Below are 22,483 nucleotides of genomic sequence, written 5' to 3' on the forward strand. Positions count from 1 at the left end.
CTCTCCTGATTTCTTCATAGCAGGATATACCAGCCATATAGACAATCAAACTAGTATTACTTTAGAGGGTACGTATTACATTGGAGTATGTGGTTCTGTGCTAATGCTCAAACGGGCCATGATTACTTATTGATGAATCTAACCTTTGATTTTTGTGAGGGAGTGGCGTAGTGTTTAGATAATGGACTGGGAATTGAGAAACCCAAGGTTCAAATCTGCAACTGCTTCTAGCATTTGTTGTGACCTTAGGCAAGTTACTTTGTCTCCCATTGCCTCAGGAATCCACTTAGATTGTAACCCTTTCAAGCAGGGTCTTGGTATATCTGTGTATAATTTGTTTAAAATACCTTGGTTTCACTTGAATAAATACCTTTGGTTTAGGGTGCTGTATGAATGCTAAAATTAAATAATGGAAGTCTTCCACTGTGTAAACTGATATATAACCAGGAATAATTCTTCCACTCTTCTATTTCAGGCTCTAGAGATGTACAAAGATGACTGGAATAAAGTCTCAGAACATGTAGGCAGCCGCACTCAAGATGAATGCATTCTCCACTTCCTTAGGCTTCCGATTGAGGACCCTTACTTGGAGAATTCGGATGCATCCCTCGGTCCCTTGGCTTACCAGCCTGTCCCCTTCAGCCAGTCTGGAAACCCTGTTATGAGTACAGTTGCTTTCTTGGCTTCTGTGGTGGATCCCAGAGTAGCATCGGCTGCAGCCAAAGCTGCGTTAGGTACTTTTTTCTTTTCAATGCCTTCTTTCCCAAAAAAAATTATGCAAAAAGTAATAACTTCCTGAGAAGTAAAGATTTTTTCCTGTTTGTAGTGTCTGTTTTCTTCAGCTTTTTGTTGCCAGTGCAGTAATGTAGATTGCACTTACATTTCAGTTAACAAGTAGAAATCTATGACATACTTGGAAGAGGGTTATCGGTGCTTTAAAATATGGCTCCAGCATGCTATATACTGTAATTGTTAAGAATTAAAGTAAACTGTTTTAGGGCTTTAACATGGTTTTACCAAAACAATTATATGAATTATTGAGAGTGGGCCAAATACACCTTATCTGCCTCTATTGTGTTACTGTGGACTATAGAGAATTGTGACATTATTGTAGAAGGGCATAAACTGAAAAGGTAAGCTATGTGTGGCTCATTGCAATTTCATTAAAATCACGTTTCTGTTGCCAGTTTTAACTTAAACCCTGTCTTTCCAGTCCAAAAAGGGCTTCCTAAAGTGAGTTACAACAATGTTCACTGATATAAGGTTGCTGCTTCTTAGCATCCTATTTGTTTTGCAAAGACACATACCATGACTAACCAGCCACAACAGATATGTGTTAATGTAGCAGTGTTTCCTGAGTTACTGCAGTAACTAGGGTTTGAGAACTATTTTTTTCTTCTCTCTCAGAGGAGTTTTCTCGGGTCCGGGAAGAGGTGCCTTTAGAATTGGTAGAAGCCCATGTTAAGAAAGTGCAAGAAGCTGCAAGGATCTCAGGGAAGGTGGATCCCAGTTATGGATTAGAGCACAGCTGCATTGCAGGAACTGGTTCAGATGATCCTGACAAGTCTGGTAGGTTCAAACAACTGTATGCAGAGATGTCTGCACTTTCCAGGGTTCAGATCAACTAAACACTTAATTGGAGGGGAGAGTGTATGTGAGGCTTTCAAGATCAACATAATTTTTTAATATTTAGGTTTGACTCATTTGGGTGCCTTAGATTGCCTCCTGACCATCCTTTTTTTTAAATCCGTAATGGTTTCTAAAGAGTTGTTCAGCAAAGAAGTCACTGATAATCATGAGTATTGAATTCCAGCATTCAGGGATTATTCCACAATAGTTTAATAGCAAACGAAACCAGTTTGTTGTAGCTTCCAATGTTTTAACATTAAAGGAATCAGATAAGAGGTGTCTGAACTCAAATGAAAAAGCGAATGTGCTGTTCTTTTTGTAATGATTTCTTGATTCCAACTGCTAAATGCCTGATCCTGCTCTTTTAAGGGGTATCTAACATATACTCCTTTACAGAGCAATTTTCAGATTTATCCTTTGAGTGAACTACAGAGTCAAAAGAGCTGTGGTGTTCTTGATTTAAATTCAGCAGACCGCATTGTTAAAATGAATGGTCCAAAATAAGACATGAAATTACCAAGATAGGCTCTGTACTTTCACATGATTAAATCTTGCTTCTGTTAAGCAAAAGAGGGGTTCTAGCTTGAACAGGTATGTGAGACATGTCTTCTTAATATCTGATCTTGCAGATTGCATATAATAGATTCATCAAGGATATTCGAATTGTATAATTCTAAGGGTGCTAATTTTAATGAAAAAAATATCAAGTAAAAAATTAGTTATATTCAGCTATTTTCATTCAAAAATTGTTTAAAGAAAAAATATATCATACACAGAAAAGTGATATAGAGAAACACAGAAAACTACAGGCACTCAATGGATTTAGTTTTAGACAAGCCTGTATTTGCTGGTTTTCAGCAAGTTATTACCAAGCTGTAGGTTTCTGGGAAGTTTTCTCTCATTTTTTTTTCTCTTTTGGTGGTGAATGGAACTAGCAGGCTACAACTCCCCAAGAACCAACCAGATTGATTGTGGCAGATTGGGGGTGGCTGAGTACTCACCAACACTATAATCAGAAAAAAAAAAAAAGAGGTAAATACAAAAAAAGAAAGTGCACAACTTAGTAACACAGCAATCTATAGGGAGTTCCCTGTACGTACCAGGATCAGTCCAGGACACCTGAGTTGTGACTCCGCACCAGTAGATGGAGACAGAGCAAAACTTGTCGGAGTGAGTCATATATGACCCTGTGCCAGTCACAGCCCCCTCAGTCTTACTCTGTCTCCAGTAGATGGTGCAGGTGCAGTCACAGCCCCTGCCTGCCCTGATTCTGGTAGTTAGTCAGGTTTGGTTGGTTTTTTTTGGGATTTTTTCTTTTAAATTTGTATTTTATTAGTCGGTGAAGTCCCGTCCGCCCTGCCTCCCAGGGGGGTTGTGAGGTTCTGAGGGGACCATCCCCCTCTGGTAGAGGCCGCTGCTAGGGAGCCCGGTTCACTCACCCCTCCTGCAACAGGGCTCCAGGACCGTGGACAGCGACAAGCGGTAGTAAAAAAAAAAAAAAAAGAATTTGTTTTTTTTCTGTTGTGCCGGCTCTCTGTTACCTCGCGCCGCCGCTCCGGTTTCGTCGGGGGGGGTGGGGGCGCCGCTAGCGGGGGGAAGGCGCGGATCTATTTTTTCTTTTAATTAAGTCGCGTCTCTCTTGGGTTCGCCGCGTTCGCCGCCATGCTGCGTGGATCGACTTGTCGGGCCTGCGGCTCGGCGTGCGCCTATCGCGGGACGGCCTCTGCGCGTCTTGCGTCCCGGGAGGAGAAGGATCGTCGGAGGCACCTCAGGGGACCCGGTCTAGAGCCGCGCGGTGGTGCCTCAGCTGAGAGGCCTCAGGACCTTTTCCCGCTCAGCGCGGGAGCCAGCAGGGAACTTGGCCTTGCCTCCCGCGTTTTCCCCGCAGCGGGGGCCTGCGGGGGGGGGGGGGCGCTCCGGAGGGGTCTCGATCCCCTGAGGGTTCCGGGGCCGATTCCTCTGATTCTGGTTCCTTTTCGGTGGACTTTGCGCTCCTGTTGCGCAAAGTCCTTAAATGCAAGCGCAGCAGGCGCAGACACAGAGGAGCTCCTGGAGGGGGACCTGGCAAGCACGTCCCGAAGAAAAGGAAAGCTAAGGAGGTTGAGGGGTCCTCCTGACAGCTTCCGCGAGAGAAGCGGCCTCCGCGTGGCGTCCCACAGGAGTCGGATACAGAGTTTTCCTCCACGGCGGACACGGATTCCTCCAAGGAGCCCCTGAAGGGGGCCGAGGAGACGGCAGCGGACGGTTCCACCCAGCCCGGAGCAGGCAAAGGAGCACAGACCGTGGAGGGGGATGATCCCAAGGTGGTCCGCCTATTTTGCAGGGAGGAACTGTCCCCGTTAATTCCGGCCATTCTTCAGGAGCTAGGCATTGAGGCCCCGCCGGTGGTGGTCCATCAAGAGGCCAACATGGATCAGGTTCTCTTAGGTCTCACGGGACCAGCAGTGGCTTTTCCATTTCACTTTTCGTCGACGGATATTTTGTTCCGAGAATGGGATACTCCGGAGCTGGGACTGAAGGTCAGTAAGGCCATGGATAAGCTTTACCCGCTACCTGAGGACGCGCTGGAGCTTCTCAGACTTCCAAAAGTGGATTCAGTGGTCTCCGCGGTGACAAAGAGGTCTACCATCCCGGTTATGGGAGCGACGGCTCTCAGGGACATACAGGACAGGAACCTGGAAGTGCAGCTTAAGAAGATTTTTGAGGTGTCCGCCCTGGGGGTGCGGGCCGCCATCTGCACTAACTTTGCGATGAGGGCTAGCCTGCGCTGGGCCCAGGTCCTTCAGGCGAATGCGGTCTGTCAGCGGAAGAGGCATCTCAGGCTGATAGGTTAGAGGCGGCGATAGCGTATGGGGCGGATGCTCTCCATGATCTATTGCGGACGTCAGCCAGATCCATGGTGGCGGCTGTTTCGGCGCGTCGTCTTCTATGGCTGCGAAACTGGGCGGCGGATGGTTCGTCCAAGGCTCACCTCGGGGCGCTGCCTTTCAAAGGGAAATTGTTGTTTGGCAAGGAGTTGGATGATTTAATGATTTCTCTGGGGGAGAACAGGGCTTTTAAACTGCCCGAGGACAGGTCCAGGGCGCGGTCCTCGTTTTCCGCCAGGTCCCATTTTCGCGGTTCCAGGAAGTCGCGTCCTCCACGTTCTACGGGGCCCTCGTATAGGTCTTCTTCCTCACGGACCCCTCAGTGGCAGCAGTCCTTTCGGGGGAAGCGGTTCGGTAGACAAGGAGGAACCCCGGCGGGCGCGGGCTCCAAGGCTTCGCAATGAAATGCGGTTGGCCCATTCCTCGCCGCAGCCTCAGCACGTAGTCCCAAATGTCGGGGTGTGGTTAACGTTATTTTTCGAGGAATGGGCCACGTGACGTCCGACCAGTGGGTCCTCAACGTGATAAGACACGGCTATGCGTTAGATTTTGCTCGAATCCCAGCAGACAAGTTCCTCGTCTCTCCCTGCAAAGCCCCCGGGAAGAAGGCGGCAGTGCTAGGCACCATCCGGCGCTTGGAAAGCTTAGGAGCTATTGTCCCCGTCCCGATCAATCAGCACAGCAAAGGCCATTACTCCATTTACTTCGTCGTTCCAAAGAAAGACGGCACGTCAAGACCAATCCTGGATCTCAAAGGCGTGAACAGATGCCTTTGCGTTCCTCACTTCAAGATGGAGACGATTCGTTCGGTGATTGCATCGGTGCGTCCGGGCAAATTCCTGGCCTCCCTAGATCTCACGGAAGCATACCTTCATGTGGGCATTCGGCCTTCGTTCCAGAGATTCCTGAGGTTCTGCATTCTGGGGCGGCATTACCAATTCCAGGCGCTGCCGTTTGGTCTCCCGACAGCTCCCCCATACATTCACGAAAGTGATGGTGGTGGTGGCGGCCCAGTTACGCCGGGAAGGGTTTCTGGTTCATCCTTACCTGGACGATTGGTTGATTCGCGCAAAGTCCGAGGATCAGTGTCGGCTGGCTGTAGCCAGGGTCCTGCAGATCTTACAGTCTCTAGGCTGGGTAGTCAACTTCAACAAGAGTCAGCTGGTACCGACCCAGACCTTGGAATACCTCGGAGCCGTGTTCGACACGAAACAGGGCAAAGTGTTTCTATCCCAGGAACGCACATGCAAACTACAGTCTCAGATGAGGCGGTTGTTGTCTCTTCGCAGTCCTTGGGTCTGCGATTATCTGACGGTCCTGGGTTCTATGGCTTCAACACTCACACTGGTTCCCTGGGCGTTCGCTCATCTGCGGCCATTGCAGTCATCCTTACTATCCCGATGGAAGCCGGTCTCTGAGGAGTTTTACCTACCGCTTCCACTCGGGGGCCAGGCGAGATCCAGCCTGTACTGGTGGCTCGATTCCAAGCATCTGACCTGTGGAGTGTCCCTTCTGGTACCCAATTGGACGGTGGTGACCACGGATGCCAGTCTCTCCGGCTGGGGAGCAGTTTGCCTAGGAAAGTCGGTCCAGGGGCTATGGTCAGCGTCTCAAGCCCAGTGGTCTATCAACAGACTAGAGACCAGAGTGGGTCCGTCTGGCTCTTCAAGCCTTCCTGCCGTTGGTGCAGGGAAAGGCGGTCCGAGTATTATCGGACAACGCAACCACCGTAGCCTACATCAATCGTCAAGGCGGGACGAGAAGTCCACTGGTGGCAGTGGAGGCGCAGCTCTTGATGGCCTGGTCAGAACAAAATCTCAGCCACATCGCAGCGTCTCACATTGCCGGGGTCGACAACGTCCAGGCGGATTTTCTCAGCCGTCATCACCTGGATCCCGGAGAGTGGGAGCTGGCGGACGAAGCGTTTGTCCTCATCTGCAGGAAGTGGGGAGTGCCCCACATGGATCTGATGGCCACGTGGCACAACGCGAAGGCTCCGTGATTTTACAGTCGGCATCGAGAAAGGGGAGCAGAAGGTGTCGACGCGTTGGTGCTTCCTTGGCCGACGGATGTGCTGCTGTATGTGTTTCTCCCGTGGCCAATGATCGGCAAGATTCTGCGGCGCATAGAATTGCACCCGTCCAACGTGATCATGGTGGCACCGGAGTGGCCACGTCATCCATGGTTCACAGACCTCATCCAGTTGTCTGTGGAGGCTCCCCTTCGTCTCCAGGGGTTCGTGGGGCTCCTCCATCAGGGCCCCGTCTGTTTGGAGGATGCGGATCACTTCTGTCTCGCGGCATGGCTTTTGAGAGGAATCGGCTGAAGAGAAAAGGTTACTCAGATGCGGTGATAGCCATGTTGCTGAGGTCCAGGAAGCAGTCTACATCCCTGGCTTATGTCCGTGTCTGGGTGGTCTTTGAGGAATGGTGCGTGAAGCGGGGGGTGGATCCCACTTCCGCTTCGGTATCCGATATTCTGACGTTTCTTCAAGCCGGTCTGGCCAAAGGCTTGGCGTGCAGTTCTCTACGGGTCCAGGTGGCGGCGCTTGGTTGTTTGCGAGGTAAGGTCCGGGGAACCTCCCTGGCTCTTCACCCGGATATCTCCCGTTTCCTTCGGGGGGCTAAACATCTCCGTCCTCCATTGCGTCCCCCCTGTCCGTCTTGGAACCTTAACTGGGTTCTCTCTCCGCCTTAGGCTCGGCTCCGTTTGAGCCCTTGAAGCGCGCAACTGCTAAGGACCTCACGTTGAAGACGGTATTCCTTGTGGCGATTGCCTCGGCGCGGCGTGTTTCGGAATTGCAGGCCTTGTCCTGTAGGGAACCGTTCTTGCGTATTTCCGATTCAGGAGTTTCCTTGCGGACGGTCCCTTCCTTTCTGCCTAAAGTGGTGTCGTCTTTTCACTTAAATCAGTCAGTTGAGTTGCCCGCGTTTGCGGTCGGGGAGTCCTCTGATCCAAATTCAAGGGAACTGAGGAAACTGGATGTGCGGAGATCCCTCCTTCGCTACCTGGAGGTTACTAATCTGTTGCGGGTAACGGGACCATCTGTTTGTTTTGTTATCTGGTCCAAAGAAAGGGGCTGCAGCGTCCCACACGACGATCGCCCGTTGGCTTAAGGAGGCCATTGGCTCGGCGTACTTGGTGCGGGGGAAACCGCTTCCCGTGGGTCTTCGGGCTCACTCGACTTGTTCTCAGGCTGCGTCCTGGGCGGAAGCCTCTCCGGTGTCGCCTCGAGATTACAGGGCGGCTACCTGGAAATCGTTGCATACCTTTATCAGGCATTACCGGTTGGATGTCCGGGCTACAGATACCGGGGGATTTGGAGAGAGGGTGCTCCGAGCAGGACTCTCTACTTCCCACCCTCGGTAAGTTGGCTCTGGTACATCCCAGGTGTCCTGGACTGATCCTGGTACGGACAGGGAAAGGAAAATTAGTTTCTTACCTGATAATTTTCGTTCCTGTAGTACCAAGGATCAGTCCAGGATCCCACCCGCAGGGCTTCGCTGAAGTAACGGAGAGTCCGCTCATCGTTTTTATTAGTTAATCTGATCGCTTGTTTAGCTCTCCCGGTTGGGGAGTCCGGTTCCAGTAGGAGTTTTTGGTGATATGTTCCGTGTAGGAAGCGAATTTTCTAGCTAGTTTTGGTTTCCTGGTTTAGTTTCTACTTTGACAATACGTAAGACTGAGGGGGCTGTGACTGGCACGGGGTCATATATGACTCACTCCGACAAGTTTTGCTCTGTCTCCATCTACTGGTGCAGAGTCACAACCCAGGTGTCCTGGACTGATCCTTGGTACTACAGGAACGAAAATTATCAGGTAAGAAACTAATTTTCCTTTAAGTTGCAACTTGCTGGTACCAATTCCCAGAAATGCAGTGTGTTGATGGCAGGTTGGTGATGGCTGGATATGGTCCAGAAAGTTAGAGGAGAAAACAAGGGTCAGATATAGGAAAGTCAACCTAGTGATATTGCACACTAGAATAGTTGTTTGTATCAGCAAATTACAGCACCTCAGAAACCGACTGAGTTGTTCTAGCAGATTGTTAATGGCTGAGTACCATTCAACAAGGCATGGGAGAGCTAGAAGGCTGGATATTAAGGCAATAGCTTCACTAGTTTTGGTAGCGGTTTAAATTATTAGAAGCTTGGTTGTTAGGACGGGGGTGCAGGCAGGAAGTGGTGTTGCTCAGTATAGGATTATTTATGACATCTTGTATGACATTTAATCTTTATGGTAGAGAACCAATGAGGAAAGCAAAAAAAAAAAACCAAAAACAGACTTGGATAACGAGTTATCTCCTATAAGCAGTCATTCTTCTATGGTTGGCAACTGGGATATGTCCTTGCAGTATGGACAGCAATAACTGAGTAGTCTGGATGAGCCAGTTGATCTTTATCTGCAGTTATTTATATTTTGTCCATAGACAAGCAGGATAAAGTCAGCCACACAAGTGGATGATGTCATCCTGATGGCACTGGTACAGAAAAATGCTCTCAAAGCTCAAAAAAACTTTTTCTCCCAAGACAAGCAGGGATGGTAGTCCTCACATATCATGTGGAGCCCTGTCACGGAATACTTTTGTCAAAGTTTCTAGAACTTTGTCAGGCACACTGAGTATGCCCAGCATGCCACTAACCCTGTGGTCACCAGGGGTCCCCCTTCAGTCTCTCTTTTTTTTTTCCACACAGCAAGTTGCCTCGCGTTTCAGAGCTCTGAGAAATTCTCCCAACTTTCCTCACGGAAATATTTGAAGTTTACCTTCTTAAAATCACCCTCACCAGTGTCCCCCATCGCGCTCCATTCGCTCCTATGCTCGGTAAGTGTTTTTTCCTGTGATTTGCAGTCTGTTCCTGGCAGCATACCTCTTGGTGCCCGATGGTCACCAACCAAGCGCCAGCCTCTTTTCAATTGCAACCGGGTTTAGAGAATGCCCCAAATGTCCGAGGACCATGTCCACCATGGATCCGCACAGTGTTTGTGTTTTGTGCTTAGGTCCCTCGCACGACATCCGTCGATGCCCTAGTTGCGCACAAATGACCCCCAAAGGCCGGCACACTCATCTGGACAAGATGGAGCATTTGTTTGCTTCAAAACGTTCTGTTCCATCAACGCCAGTTCAAGTGCCACCAACTGAAGAGGGTCCATCGACCTTGGAGACCCCCCCCCACCAGGAACATCGTGGAGCTGGTGACTGTCCGTCACTGACACCATCAAAGGCATCTACTTCATCTTCCTCGGTGCCGGGGAAGGACCGGACCAATCACCGAGGGAAACATCGTCACTGGCACTGACGTGCGTCCCCACCCGGTGCCGGCACCAATACCACAGCAGCATTGACTTCCACCGAGCTGTCTGCAAAGAGGGCCCGGGGAGAGGAGCTCCCATCCTCCTTTGGACCCAGGACCCCGAGGCGTTCTCCACAGATATCGGTGCCGGATATTGAGTCTCCACAGATCGCTGTGGAGCATCTAGTAACGCCTAGCCTGCCTCCTACCCCAACTGCCGTGCCATCCATGCTGGCTTTTCGGGAGGAATTGGACTGCATGGTCCAAGAGGCAGTGCTGAATGCCCTTCGGGGCTTCCATTCACCACCGGTGCCGGCCCCCATACCAGCATCAGAACCAGCGTCCTCTTATGTTCGCGCCGCTCCTCAAGCACCTGACACCCTCATCGGTGCCCTACAGACTCAGCCCGTGCCATCAGACATGCTTGAACTGAGTCGACCATCGAAGCCTCCGCAGGTCTCGATTCCCATACCGGGTTCCTCGGAAGAGGAAGAAGGGATGTCCAGCCCGATCCCAGCATGGGATCCACTGATGCCGGAGCCTGTTCCAGGATCATCGGGACTGTCGGTGTCTAAGCGCACCGCATCTGCCTCGATGCCGGCACAGCCTCCCTCTATGCCGGTGCCGCATCCATCGATGCCACCTCGACTCCCATCAATGCCTTCTCATCCTCCAAGTGCTGGCATTCTTCCTCTCTCAGGAATACCGGTGGGAGTGAAAGACACTCCCTATGATCCATGGGAGGAGGCATCCTCGAATCATCCCTCACAAGATTCCAAGGAATTGTTTTCAGAGCCGTCACTTCGGAAGAAAGGTGTCGTTCTCCCCCGGAGGACCTCCTCTTGTCAGCTTTGTCAAGGAAATGTCTGAGACTATACCATTTCCACTGATAACGGAGGAGGACGCTCGCCACAAAATGTTGGAGGTCTTACAATTCATAGATGCTCCAAAAGAGGTGATGGCGATACCAGTGCACAAAGTTCTGCTTGATCTCTTGCTCCGCCTGTGGGACCACCCAGGTACTGTTCCTCCAGTAAACTGGAAGACATGCTATTTACCTGGTCCAACAAGCCCCAGGATTTCAGAAAAGCCAGTTGCCCCACAACACTCTGTGGTTATAGAATCAGCCCAAAAGAAGGCTAAAAGATCCTGTCCACACTCCTCTGCTCCTCCTGGAAAGGATCAAAAGGCATTGGATGCATTGGGACGTAGGGTCTTTCAAGGGTCCATGTTGATAGCACGAATAGCAGCATATCAGTTATACATGACCCAATATAACTGAAATCTCTGGAAACAAGTCCAGGAATTTGCAGATACTTTACCATAGCAACAACAAGAGACCTTGTCCTCTATCCTTCGGAAAGAATTGGAAGCAGGTAAACACGAGGTCAGAGCTGCTTCCAACTCTTTTGAAACGGCATACAGAGTCTCGGCAGCGGGCATCGTTGCTAGACGCTGGGCCTGGCTCAAGGCCTCAGACTTAAGCCTGGAGGTACAGGATAAGCTTGCAGATCCTCCCCTGTTTGGGGACAAGATCCAAGATGCAGTGGCCCAGTTAAGACCATCATGAGACCCTGCATCAACTATCAACTGCCACCTCAGATGCACCATCTGTAGCCCGCAGGGACGTCAGAAAGCAATTCTACAGACCAATCAGGTATTATCCTCCCATATCCCGTGCTCGACCAGCTCTGTGTTGCGACAGTCGCTGCCCAATGTCTCCACTCCCGCCCACCTTACCTCTTTTGCGACTCCCTTTTTTGTTGATGGATGTTTGGCTGCCTTGGCGTCATCTTGCCGACCACCTCCGGTGTCCCCGGACAGGCTAGATGCTGCCTTCTGCCATGTTCTCCTGAAGCCTAAGGGCGCTCGCGCGGCACGGCCCCAACTGTAGTACCAGTTGTGGCGCAAAACTCAGGGGCGTACCCCTGAGATGACGTCATCCTCACCGGATACTTAAGGTCTTCGTTTTTGCTAGCTATTCAAGTTAGCAAGGGCTTCCTCCAGGTATCGCTGCAGATGGGATTCGCTCTCTGCATACCTTGCTAGTCTGCCTCCTTGGACTTTACCAGGGGTACCCGCTCCTCGGGGGCCTCGCTCTCTCTCTTGCTTTTCAGGTCGCAGTCTGGAACCGGTACTCACTCCTCGAGGGCCCACGTTCCCGGATCTGCTACTGAATACTACTTCTGCCAGGAAGTCACCGCTGCCTACAAATACCAGTGAGTTACCATCTCTCTCTCAGAGCTTTCCCTGGAACCAGGTACTCGCTCCTCCAGGGCCTACTTCATTCCAGCCTCTGGGCTGCTTCAAGAGACTATTGTGTGAGTGTTACCATCAAGGTTCTGTTCCCGAACTCTGCATACTCTGCCTACTCACTATATTCAGTTTCTCTACAGCTCAGCCATCCTTGGATCGCTGTTCCAGTGCCTGAGGGACTACAGCCCAGCTGGGCTCTTCCTACTCACTACTGCCACCTCTGGTGGTTTACTATACAGTTTAATAAAAGATCTAGTGTGTGTCTATCTCCCAACTCTGAGCCTGACCGGTGGCCCCTCTCGGGATCTTCCCCCGGGGGCGTGGCCATCTGCCACCAGCCCAAGGATCCACCCACAATTTTCACAAATAACACCACTCTGGCTCCTCAGAGAGTTTCATCTTTTAGATGTACACAGGACTCTATTGTATTATCTTAAGGTTACTAATACTTTAAGAACATAAGAAAATGCCATACTGGGTCAGACCAAGGGTCCATTAAGCCCAGCATCCTGTTTCCAACAGTGGCCAATCCAGGCCATAAGAACCTGGCAAGTACCCAAAAACTAAGTCTATTCCATGTTACCATTGCTAATGGCAGTGGCTATTCTCTAAGTGAACTTAATAGCAGGTAATGGACTTCTCCTCCAAGAACTTATCCAATCCTTTTTTAAACACAGCTATACTAACTGCACTAACCACATCCTCTGGCAACAATTCCAGAGTTTAATTGTGCGTTGAGTAAAAAAGAACTTTCTCCGATTAGTTTTAAATGTGCCCCATGCTAACTTCATGGAGTGCCCCCTAGTCTTTCTACTATCCGAAAGAGTAAATAACCGATTCACATCTACCCGTTCTAGACCTCTCATGATTTTAAACACCTCTATCATATCCCCCCTCAGTCGTCTCTTCTCCAAGCTGAAACGTCCTAACCTCTTTAGTCTTTCCTCAAAGGGGAGTTGTTCCATTCCCCTTATCATTTTGGTAGCCCTTCTCTGTACCTTCTCCAACGCAATTATATCTTTTTTGAGATGCGGCGACCAGAATTGTACACAGTATTCAAGGTGTGGTCTCACCATGGAGCGATACAGAGGCATTATGACATTTTCCATTTTATTCACCATTCTCTTTCTAATAATTCCCAACATTCTGTTTGCTTTTTTGACTGCCACAGCACACTGTACCGACAATTTCAATGTGTTATCCACTATGACACCTAGATCTCTTTCTTGGGTTGTAGCACCTAATATGGAACCCAACATTGTGTAATTATAGCATGGGTTATTTTTCCCTATATGCATCACCTTGCACTTATCCACATTAAATTTTATCTGCCATTTGGATGCCCATTTTTCCAGTCTCACAAGGTCTTCCTGCAATTTATCACAATCTGCTTGTGATTTAACTACTCTGAACAATTTTGTGTCATCTGCAAATTTGATTATCTCACTCGTCGTATTTCTTTCCAGATCATTTATAAATATATTGAAAAGTAAGGGTCCCAATACAGATCCCTGAGGCACTCCACTGTCCACTCCCTTCCACTGAGAAAATTGCCCATTTAATCCTACTCTCTGTTTCCTGTCTTTTAGCCAGTTTGCAATCCACGAAAGGACATCGCCACCTATCCCATGACTTTTTACTTTTCCTAGAAGCCTCTCATGAGGAACTTTGTCAAACGCCTTCTGAAAATCCAAGTATACTATATCTACCGGTTCACCTTTATCCACATGTTTATTAACTCCTTCAAAAAAGTGAAGCAGATTTGTGAGGCAAGACTTGCCCTGGGTAAAGCCATGCTGACTTTGTTCCATTAAACCATGCCTTTCTATATGTTCTGTGATTTTGATGTTTAGAACACTTTCCACTATTTTTCCTGGCACTGAAGTCAGTCTAACCGGTCTGTAGTTTCCCGGATCGCCCCTGAAGCCCTTTTTAAATATTGGGGTTACATTTGCTATCCTCCAGTCTTCAGGTACAATGGATGATTTTAATGATAAGTTACAAAATTTTACTAATAGGTCTGAAATTTCATTTTTTAGTTCCTTCAGAACTCTGGGGTGTATACCATCCAGTCCAGGAGATTTACTACTCTTCAGTTTGTCAATCAGGCCTACCACATCTTCTAGGTTCACCGTGATTTGATTCAGTCCATATGAATCATTACCCATTAAAACCTTCTCCATTACGGGTACCTCCCCAACATCCTCTTCAGTAAACACCGAAGCAAAGAAATCATTTAATCTTTCCGCGATGGCCTTATCTTCTCTAAGTGCTCCTTTAACTCCTCGATCATCTAACGGTCCAAATGACTCCCTCACAGGCTTTCTGCTTCGGATATATTTTAAAAAGTTTTTACTGTGAGTTTTTGCCTCTACAGCCAACTTCTTTTCAAATTCTCTCTTAGCCTGTCTTATCAATGTCTTACATTTAACTTGCCAATGTTTATGCTTTATCCTATTTTCTTCTGTTGGATCCTTCTTCCAATTTTTGAATGAAAATCTTTTGGCTAAAATAGCTTCTTTCACCTCCCCTTTTAACCATGCCGGTAATCGTTTTGCCTTCTTTCCACCTTTCTTAATGTGTGGAATACATCTGGACTGTGCTTCTAGAATGGTATTTTTTAACAATGACCACGCCTCTTGGACATTTTTTACTTTTGTAGCTGCTCCTTTCAGTTTTTTTCTAACAATTTTTCTCATTTTATCAAAGTTTCCCTTTTGAAAGTTTAGCACGAGAGCCTTGGATTTGCACACTGTTCCTTTTCCAGTCATTAAATCAAATTTGATCATATTATGATCACTATTGCCAAGCGGCCCCACCACCGTTACCTCTCTCACCAAGTCCTGTGCTCCACTGAGAATTAGATCTAAAATTGCTCCCTCTCTCGTTGGTTCCTGAGCCAATTGCTCCATAAAGCTATCATTTATTCCATCCAGGAACGTTATCTCTCTAGCGTGACCCGATGATACATTTACCCAGTCTATATTGGGGTAATTGAAGTCTCCCATTATTACTGCACTACCAATTTGGTTAGCTTCCCTAATTTCTCTTAGCATTTCACTGTCCGTCTCACCATCTTGACCAGGTGGACGGTAGTATACCCCTATCACTATAGTCTTCCCCGACACACAAGGGATTTCTACCCATAAAGATTCAATTTTGTATTTAGTCTCATGCAGGATGTTTATCCTGTTGGACTCTATGCCATCCCGGACATAAAGTGCCACACCTCCTCCCGAGTGCTCCTCTGTCATTGCGATATAATTTGTACCCCGGTATAGCACTGTCCTATTGGTTATCCTCTTTCCACCATGTCTCAGATGCCAATTAAGGCTATGTCATCATTCACTGCTATACATTCTAATTCTCCCATCTTACTTCTTAGACTTCTGGCATTAGCATACAAACATTTCAAAGTTTGTTTTTTGTTTGTATTTTCATTCTGCTTTTTAATTGATAGGGATAAGTTAGAATTTTTTAGCTCAGGTGAGTTTTTAGTTACAGGCACTTGGACTACTTTTCTAATTATTGGAACCTCACTATTGGGATGCCCTAATTCTAATGCATCATTAGTATCCTTTAAAAATACCTCTCTCTGAACCATGCGCTGCTGAGCGACTGTCGGCTTTCCCCTGTGTCGGATCACCTCTTTGAATTGTTTCGGGGTGTGAGGAAAAGAGATAAGGCCTCAAAAGCTACAATCTCTCATTGGTTGAAGGAAATCATTTCCTCTGCTTATATTTGTAAAGGTCAGGATGCGCTGGTAGGCTTGCGAGTACATTCTACAAGGACACAGGCAGCCTGCTGGGCAGAGTGTCAGTTGGTGTCTCCACAGGAGATAAGTAGGGCAGTGGTATGGTCAATCTTTCATACTTTCACCAAGCATTACTGATTGGATGTTTAGGCGCAGGAAGGTGCAACGTTTGGTGAGAATGTTCTGCACGCAGGTCTTTCGGGATCCTGTCCAGTCTTTGGTACATCACACTTGCCTAGACTGATCTGGGTATGAATAGGAAAGGATAGTTGGTTCTTACCTGCTAATTTTCTTTCCTGTAATACCGCAGATCAGTCCAGAGACCCGCCCCAGTTTTATTGCTAAAAGACTGAATGTCCTGGTATTAGTGCAGAAGGTTTACAAACTGAATAGTTAATGACTTTTGAGTTATGTGGTTCTCAGTGTTTTTTTCAGGAAGCATGGGGGCTCTAGGTCAGGGAGAGTCCCAACGCTGAGTTTCCTGTTCGCCCTGGGGGATGATCTTGTTTCTTTTTTTGATTCTGATTGCTGCAGCACACTGAGCCGACGATTTTAAAGTATTATCCACTATGATGCCTAGATCTTTTTCCTGGGTGGTAGTTCCTAATATAGAACCTATTAAAGGTTGTAGCACATATATGTAATACATGAGTGGGAAAATATAGAGCAGAATCAAAAAACCATATCTAGCTTATGAATGGTAACAAAAGTGCAATAAGGTATTGGTTTATTTTCTTGTTTGCCCAAAAGGATCTAAGTAGTTTTTTTGGGTTTTTTTTGGTTTTTTTTTAGTTGAAGCACCCTTTAAGGGCTTAAAACCTCACAACTACTAATAACATTTTCTATGAAGTTTGAAATTATATTTAAAACAATTTCACAATAAATATGCTTGGCATTGCCATACAGAAAAACTTTGTACGATAAACTGTATATTTGCCTTCAGCTATATTCCTTGAAAGTATATGAACCAAAGATTTTATGCTTAGAATGTTGTCAACTACTTGTGTTCTCTGATGACAGAGACAATGAGTTATATATCAGGGTCACATGACCTGCATTGCATACCTCATTGAATATTTACAGAGCTTTTCAGAAAAAGCTTTTGTACATGGGTGGTAGACTTCTTGTATGTTGCCAGACCATTTCCTGTCACTTTTTCTTCAATCTATCATAAAATGCTTAGTAGACTGCTGCAGCTGTGTCTTTGTGGCAGTTTCATGGTTTTGTGCTATTTTTCCCACATCATTTGTCCTGTTTCAATCAGGATTTTATTTTTCTCTTTTTTAGACTCCCTTAAGCATTTCAACCTTTTTTAAGTTTCCTTTATTTTCAATATCTCTTGCATCAGTTCAGCACCAAATTCTTGGCACTATGCTTCAGTGAATTGTGCTTATAGTTTGTGACTTTGTCATCTTGTTTATCTCTGTTCCCTTCAAAACCCTTTTTCTTGGCAAGATTTTCACTTTAGACTTCACAACTTAACACATCTTGGAAGCAGACCAGCAGCCTTTAAAAGGCATTAGATTTCAAACACTGATCATCATACTAAGTGATATTATTGCCTGGGAAAAGGCTATGATGTCTCCTGGTATGGCCCTTGTATCCAGATGTCACTAAGATGGGGGGATTTATGATTCGCAGTACTTGAAGATTCGTGATACATTGGTGGTTAGTGATTTGGGGGTGTTAGTAGATGACGATTTTAATTTTGACCTCCACATTTTCTTAATTATATGTCTTTCTAATACTCTGGCTGTTGCGTAGGATATGACTGGTCTTGACTCCCTCATTATTCAGAGTGATTGTTAAAGCTTTAATTAGCCCATTATTTGATTAGTCTAATGTATTACTGGTGGGTCGTCTTAAAAAAATATACCGCGGTTGCAAGTGGTGCAAAATATTGCAGCTCAGTTGGTTTATGGCTGTCCTCATAGGGTGAGTGCTACACCACTCTTATTTCAACTGTATTGGCTATCGATAGAGAAACATGCTCAGTTTAAGTTCTTAACACTGATGTTTAAGGTTCTAAGAAGGAGTGAAGCAAAATTTTTACAGGATAGCGTTATATACTATATTCCTAACAGGAACTTACTGACCAAGAATGAGGCCTTATGCCAAGTTCCATCAAGGCAAGAGATTCAAAAAATGTCATTATTGCTGTAATATGTCCAGAGCTATGGAATGCAGCGTCTCGAGAAATGAAATTGGAAACAAATAATTTGAATTTTAGAAACAAAATGCAAAAACTTGGCTGTTTGCATTATAGTTGAGGAGTCTGGGTACGGCTACATGGGAGTGTCTAGTATTATGTTATTGCTGGTTATATCTGATTCTTTTGTTGGGATTTTGTTTAATTTTATTGTATTTTTTTTATTGCTTTATATTGCATTTTAACTACTCTGACCAAGTCTGGTACCTGATTTAGTGGTTTATAAGAATCTAGAAATAAATAAGAGCAGGTTGAAGCCAGTAAGATGAAATCTGTGCCTATATGTCCCAAGAAACATAAGCCAACTCAAAACTACCCCTGAGATCTGACAAAAAGGCCCAGGAAGAAGATTCAGGTTGTGCTGGTGATCAGGACCTGTCAAAGCAGCCCTCAACTACTTTGTTGGCTAGGCATGAAGATGGGGCCTGCATTTGATCCCCTTCCCCCAATCAGTCCATTCAAATGACTTAATATGCTCAACTTGTGAATTAAAGAGGGTGACAGTCAAGCCTTGGATGGAAACATCAATGCCTCAGCACTTAGTTCAGAGGCTGTGATATGGCTGAAATGTCCCACACTGCTTTTATGTCCAGTACCTTGTAAAAGTCTTCACACCTTTGTACATTTTTCACATTCTGCTGTCTAAAAAATACAAATAAAAAATGCATTAAAGTAGGAGCTTGTTTTACAGATCTACACATGATCTATACTTCAAGAGAGAACAATTATAAAAATATTCCAAAAATAATTGAGAATTAAAAAAAAATCGATTGCACAAGTCTTCATACCCTTTGTCATAGCAAACCCAAATTACTTCCTGTTCAAAAAATTGACTTGACTTAAGGCCCATAGTAAGTTAAATGAAGCCATGGGTTCAATCACAGTAATTGAACTGATTTGAATACTCCTGGATGAAGAATCAAGCTGTTTGTTTTGTATGAAGTTAATTTGAAAGGTTGATCAAAATATGCCAAACAAGGAGCTGTCAAATAATTCTGGGATAGCTTTATTCAAAGGTACAGATTGAGGAAAGGTTTTAAGAAAATTGCAATGTGTTTGAATATTCAGTGAGGCACTGTCAGGTCTTTCATTGTAAAGTGGAAACAGTTTGGCACCATCAAGACGCTGTTGCAACCAGGTCGTCACTCCAAAGTCAATAACCATGGGTTAAGGAAGCTGATACAGAAGGTCACAGTGAGGTCTAAGATTACTTTAAAAGAACCACAGAGGTCTCTGGCCAAGATTGGGAAAAATATTGACTATTCAATAATTGCAAGATCATAAGAACATTAGAAATTGCCATGCTGGGTCAGACCAAGGGTCCATCAAGCCCAGCATCCTGTTTCCAACAGAGGCCAAACACTAAGAAGATCCCATGCTACTGATGCAATTAATAGCAGTGGCTATTCCGTAAGTAAACTTGATTAATAGCCGTTAATGGACTTCTCCTCCAAGAACTTATCCAAACCTTTTTTGAACCCAGCTACACTAACTGCACTAACCACATCCTCTGGCAAAACATTTCAAAGCTTTATTGTGCATTGAGTGAAAAAGAATTTTCTCCGATTAGTCTTAAATGTGTTACTTGTTAACTTCATGGAATGCCCCCTATTTCTTCTATTATTTGAAAGTATAAATAACCGATTCACATCTACTCGTTCAAGACCTCTCATGATCCTAAAGACCTCTATCATATCACCCCTCAGCTGTCTCTTCTCCAAGCTGAACAGCCCTAACCTCTTCAGCCTTTCCTCATAGGGGAACTGTTCCATCCCCTTTATCATTTTGGTTGCCTTTCTCTGTACCTTCTCCATCGCAACTATATCTTTTTTGAGATGCGGCGACCAGAATTGTACACAGTATTCAAGGTGCGATCTCACCATGGAGCGATTATAGAGGCACTATGACATTTTCCATTTTATTAACCATTCCCTTCCTAATAATTCCTAACATTTTGTTTGCTTTTTTGACTGCTGCAGCACACTTAGCCAACGATTTTAAAGTATTATCCACTATGATGCCTAGATCTTTTTCCTGGGTGGTAGTTCCTAATATGGAACCTAACATCGTGTAACTACAGCAAGGGTTATTTTTCCCTATATGCAACACCTTGCACTTGTCCGCATTAAATTTCATCTGCCATTTGGATGCCCAATCTTCCAGTCTTGCAAGGTCCTCCTGTAATGTATCACAATCCGCTTCTGATTTAACTACTCTGAATAATTTTGTATCATTCGTAAATTTGATAACCTCACTCGTCTTATTCCTTTCCAGATCATTTATATATATATTGAAAAGTACCGGTCGAAGTACAGATCCCTGAGGCACTCCACTGTTTACACTTTTCCACTGAGAAAATTGCCCATTTAATCCTACTCTCTGTTTCCTGTCTTTTAACCAGTTTGTAATCCACGAAAGGACATCGCCTCCTATCCCATGCATTTTTAGTTTTCTTTGAAGCCTCTCATGAGGGACTTTGTCAAATGCCTTCTGAAAATCCAAATACACTACATCTACCGGTTCACCTTTATCCACATGTTTATTAACCCCTTCAAAAAAATGAAGCAGATTTGGTAGGCAAGACTTCCCTTGGGTAAATCCATGTTGACTGTGTTCCATTAAACCATGTCTTTCTATATGCTCTACGATTTTGATCTTGAGAATAGTTTCCACTGTTTTTCCCAGCACTGAAGTCAGGCTCACTAGTCTATAGTTACCCGGATCGCCCCTGGTGCCTTTGTTAAATATTGGGGTTACATTGGCCACCCTCCAGTCTTCAGGTACAATGGATGATTTTAATGATAGGTTACAAATTTTTACTAATAGGTCTGAAATTTCATTTTTGAGTTCCTTCAGTATCCTATGATCCATACCATCCGGTCCAGGTGATTTGCCACTCTTTAGTTTGTCTATCTGGCCTACTACATCTTCCAGGATCACAGTGATTTCGTTCAGTTCTTCTGACTCATCACCCCTGAAACCCATCTCAGGAACTATTATCTCCCCAACATCCTCATTAGTAAACGCGGAAGCAAAGAATTCATTTAGTCTTTCTGCAATGGTCTTATCTTCCCTAAAAGCCCCTTTAACCCCTCGGTCATCTAATGGTCTAACAGACTCCCTCACAGGTTTCTTGCTTCGGATATATTTTTAAAAGTTTTTATTATGAGTTTTTGCCTCTATGGCCAACTTCATTTCAAATTCTCTCTTTGCCTGTCTTATCAATGTTTTACACTTAACTTGGCAATGCTTATATTTTATTCTATTTTCTTCAGATGGATCCTTCTTCCAATTTTTGAAGGATTTTTTTTGGCTAAAATAGCCTCTTTCACCTCACCTTTTAACCATGACGGTAATCATTTTGCCTTCCTTCTACCTTTCTTAATGTGTGGAATACATATGGACTGCGCCTCTAGGATTGTATTTTTAAACAATGTCCATGCCTGTTGAACACTTTTAACCTTTGCAGCTGCACCTTTCAGTTTTTTCTAACTATTTTCCTCATTTTATCAAAGTTTCCCTTTTGAAAGTTTAGTGTTAGAGCTGCAGATTTACTTATTGTCCCCCTTCCAGTTATTAGTTTAAATTTATTCATGTTATGATCACTGTTGCCAAGTGGCCCCACCACTGTTACCCCTCTCACCAAATCCTGCGTTCCACTAAGAATTAAATCTAAAATAGCTCCCTCTCTTGTTGGTTCCTGAACCAATTGCTCCATGAAGCAGTCATTTATTACATCTAGGAACTTTGTCTCTAGCAAGTCCTGATGTTACATTTACCCAGTCAATATTGGGATAATTGAAATCTCCCATTATTATTGCACTGCCAAATTGGTTAGCTTCCCTGATTTCTCTTAGCATTTCATCATTTGTCTGACCATTTTGTCCAGGTGGGCGGTATACAGAATCTTGTAAATAGTTATTTTAATTTTTAACTTTTAATTTTTAATTTAATTCTATCTAACTGCCCTCTCAAGACCTCTGAACCCTTTTTACTTCCTCTTCATTCCCATCTTGTTCCTTCACCTCCCTGTTACATGTAACTTATTTTTCCCTTTCTAAATTATGTGCTTGTATTAATCCTGTTATATGTAAAGTACTGTTCTTTCTAATGCTCTGTTACAAGATATTGTACACTTTTGTAAACCGTTATGATGGCTCAACCGAATAATGGTATATAAAACTCATCAAATAAATAAATAAATGTAAACCGATGTGATATGCAAATGAATGTCGGTATATAAAAGTTTTTAAATAAATAAATATACTCCTATCTCTATACTCTTACCCAACACACATGGGATTTCTACCCATATAGATTCTACTGAGCTTTTAGTCTCTTGTATGTTCTTTATCCTGTTGGACTCTATACCCTCCCGGACATAAAGTACTTCACCCCCACCACGCTGATCCTCCCTATCATTTTGATATAATTTGTACCCTGATATAGCACTGTCCCATTGGTTATTCTCCTTCCACCA

General features: G+C 45.2%; 1 protein-coding gene across 3 annotated transcripts in view; it reads left to right on the forward strand.

The window, feature by feature from the left end:
- The window catches only part of SMARCC1 (SWI/SNF related, matrix associated, actin dependent regulator of chromatin subfamily c member 1), a 557,827-nt gene that overhangs the window by 364,623 nt on the left and 170,721 nt on the right, over positions 1–22,483 (forward strand). For all 3 annotated transcript variants that reach the window (XM_029588188.1, XM_029588187.1, XM_029588189.1), the window contains 2 exons: positions 476–734; positions 1,408–1,569. In XM_029588188.1, the coding sequence (XP_029444048.1) occupies positions 476–734; positions 1,408–1,569 (421 nt within the window). The remainder of the gene's footprint in view (positions 1–475; positions 735–1,407; positions 1,570–22,483) is intronic.

Source organism: Rhinatrema bivittatum, chromosome 2 (assembly GCF_901001135.1).
Source record: "Rhinatrema bivittatum chromosome 2, aRhiBiv1.1, whole genome shotgun sequence".
In the NCBI taxonomy this organism is placed as follows: Eukaryota; Metazoa; Chordata; class Amphibia; order Gymnophiona; family Rhinatrematidae; genus Rhinatrema; species Rhinatrema bivittatum.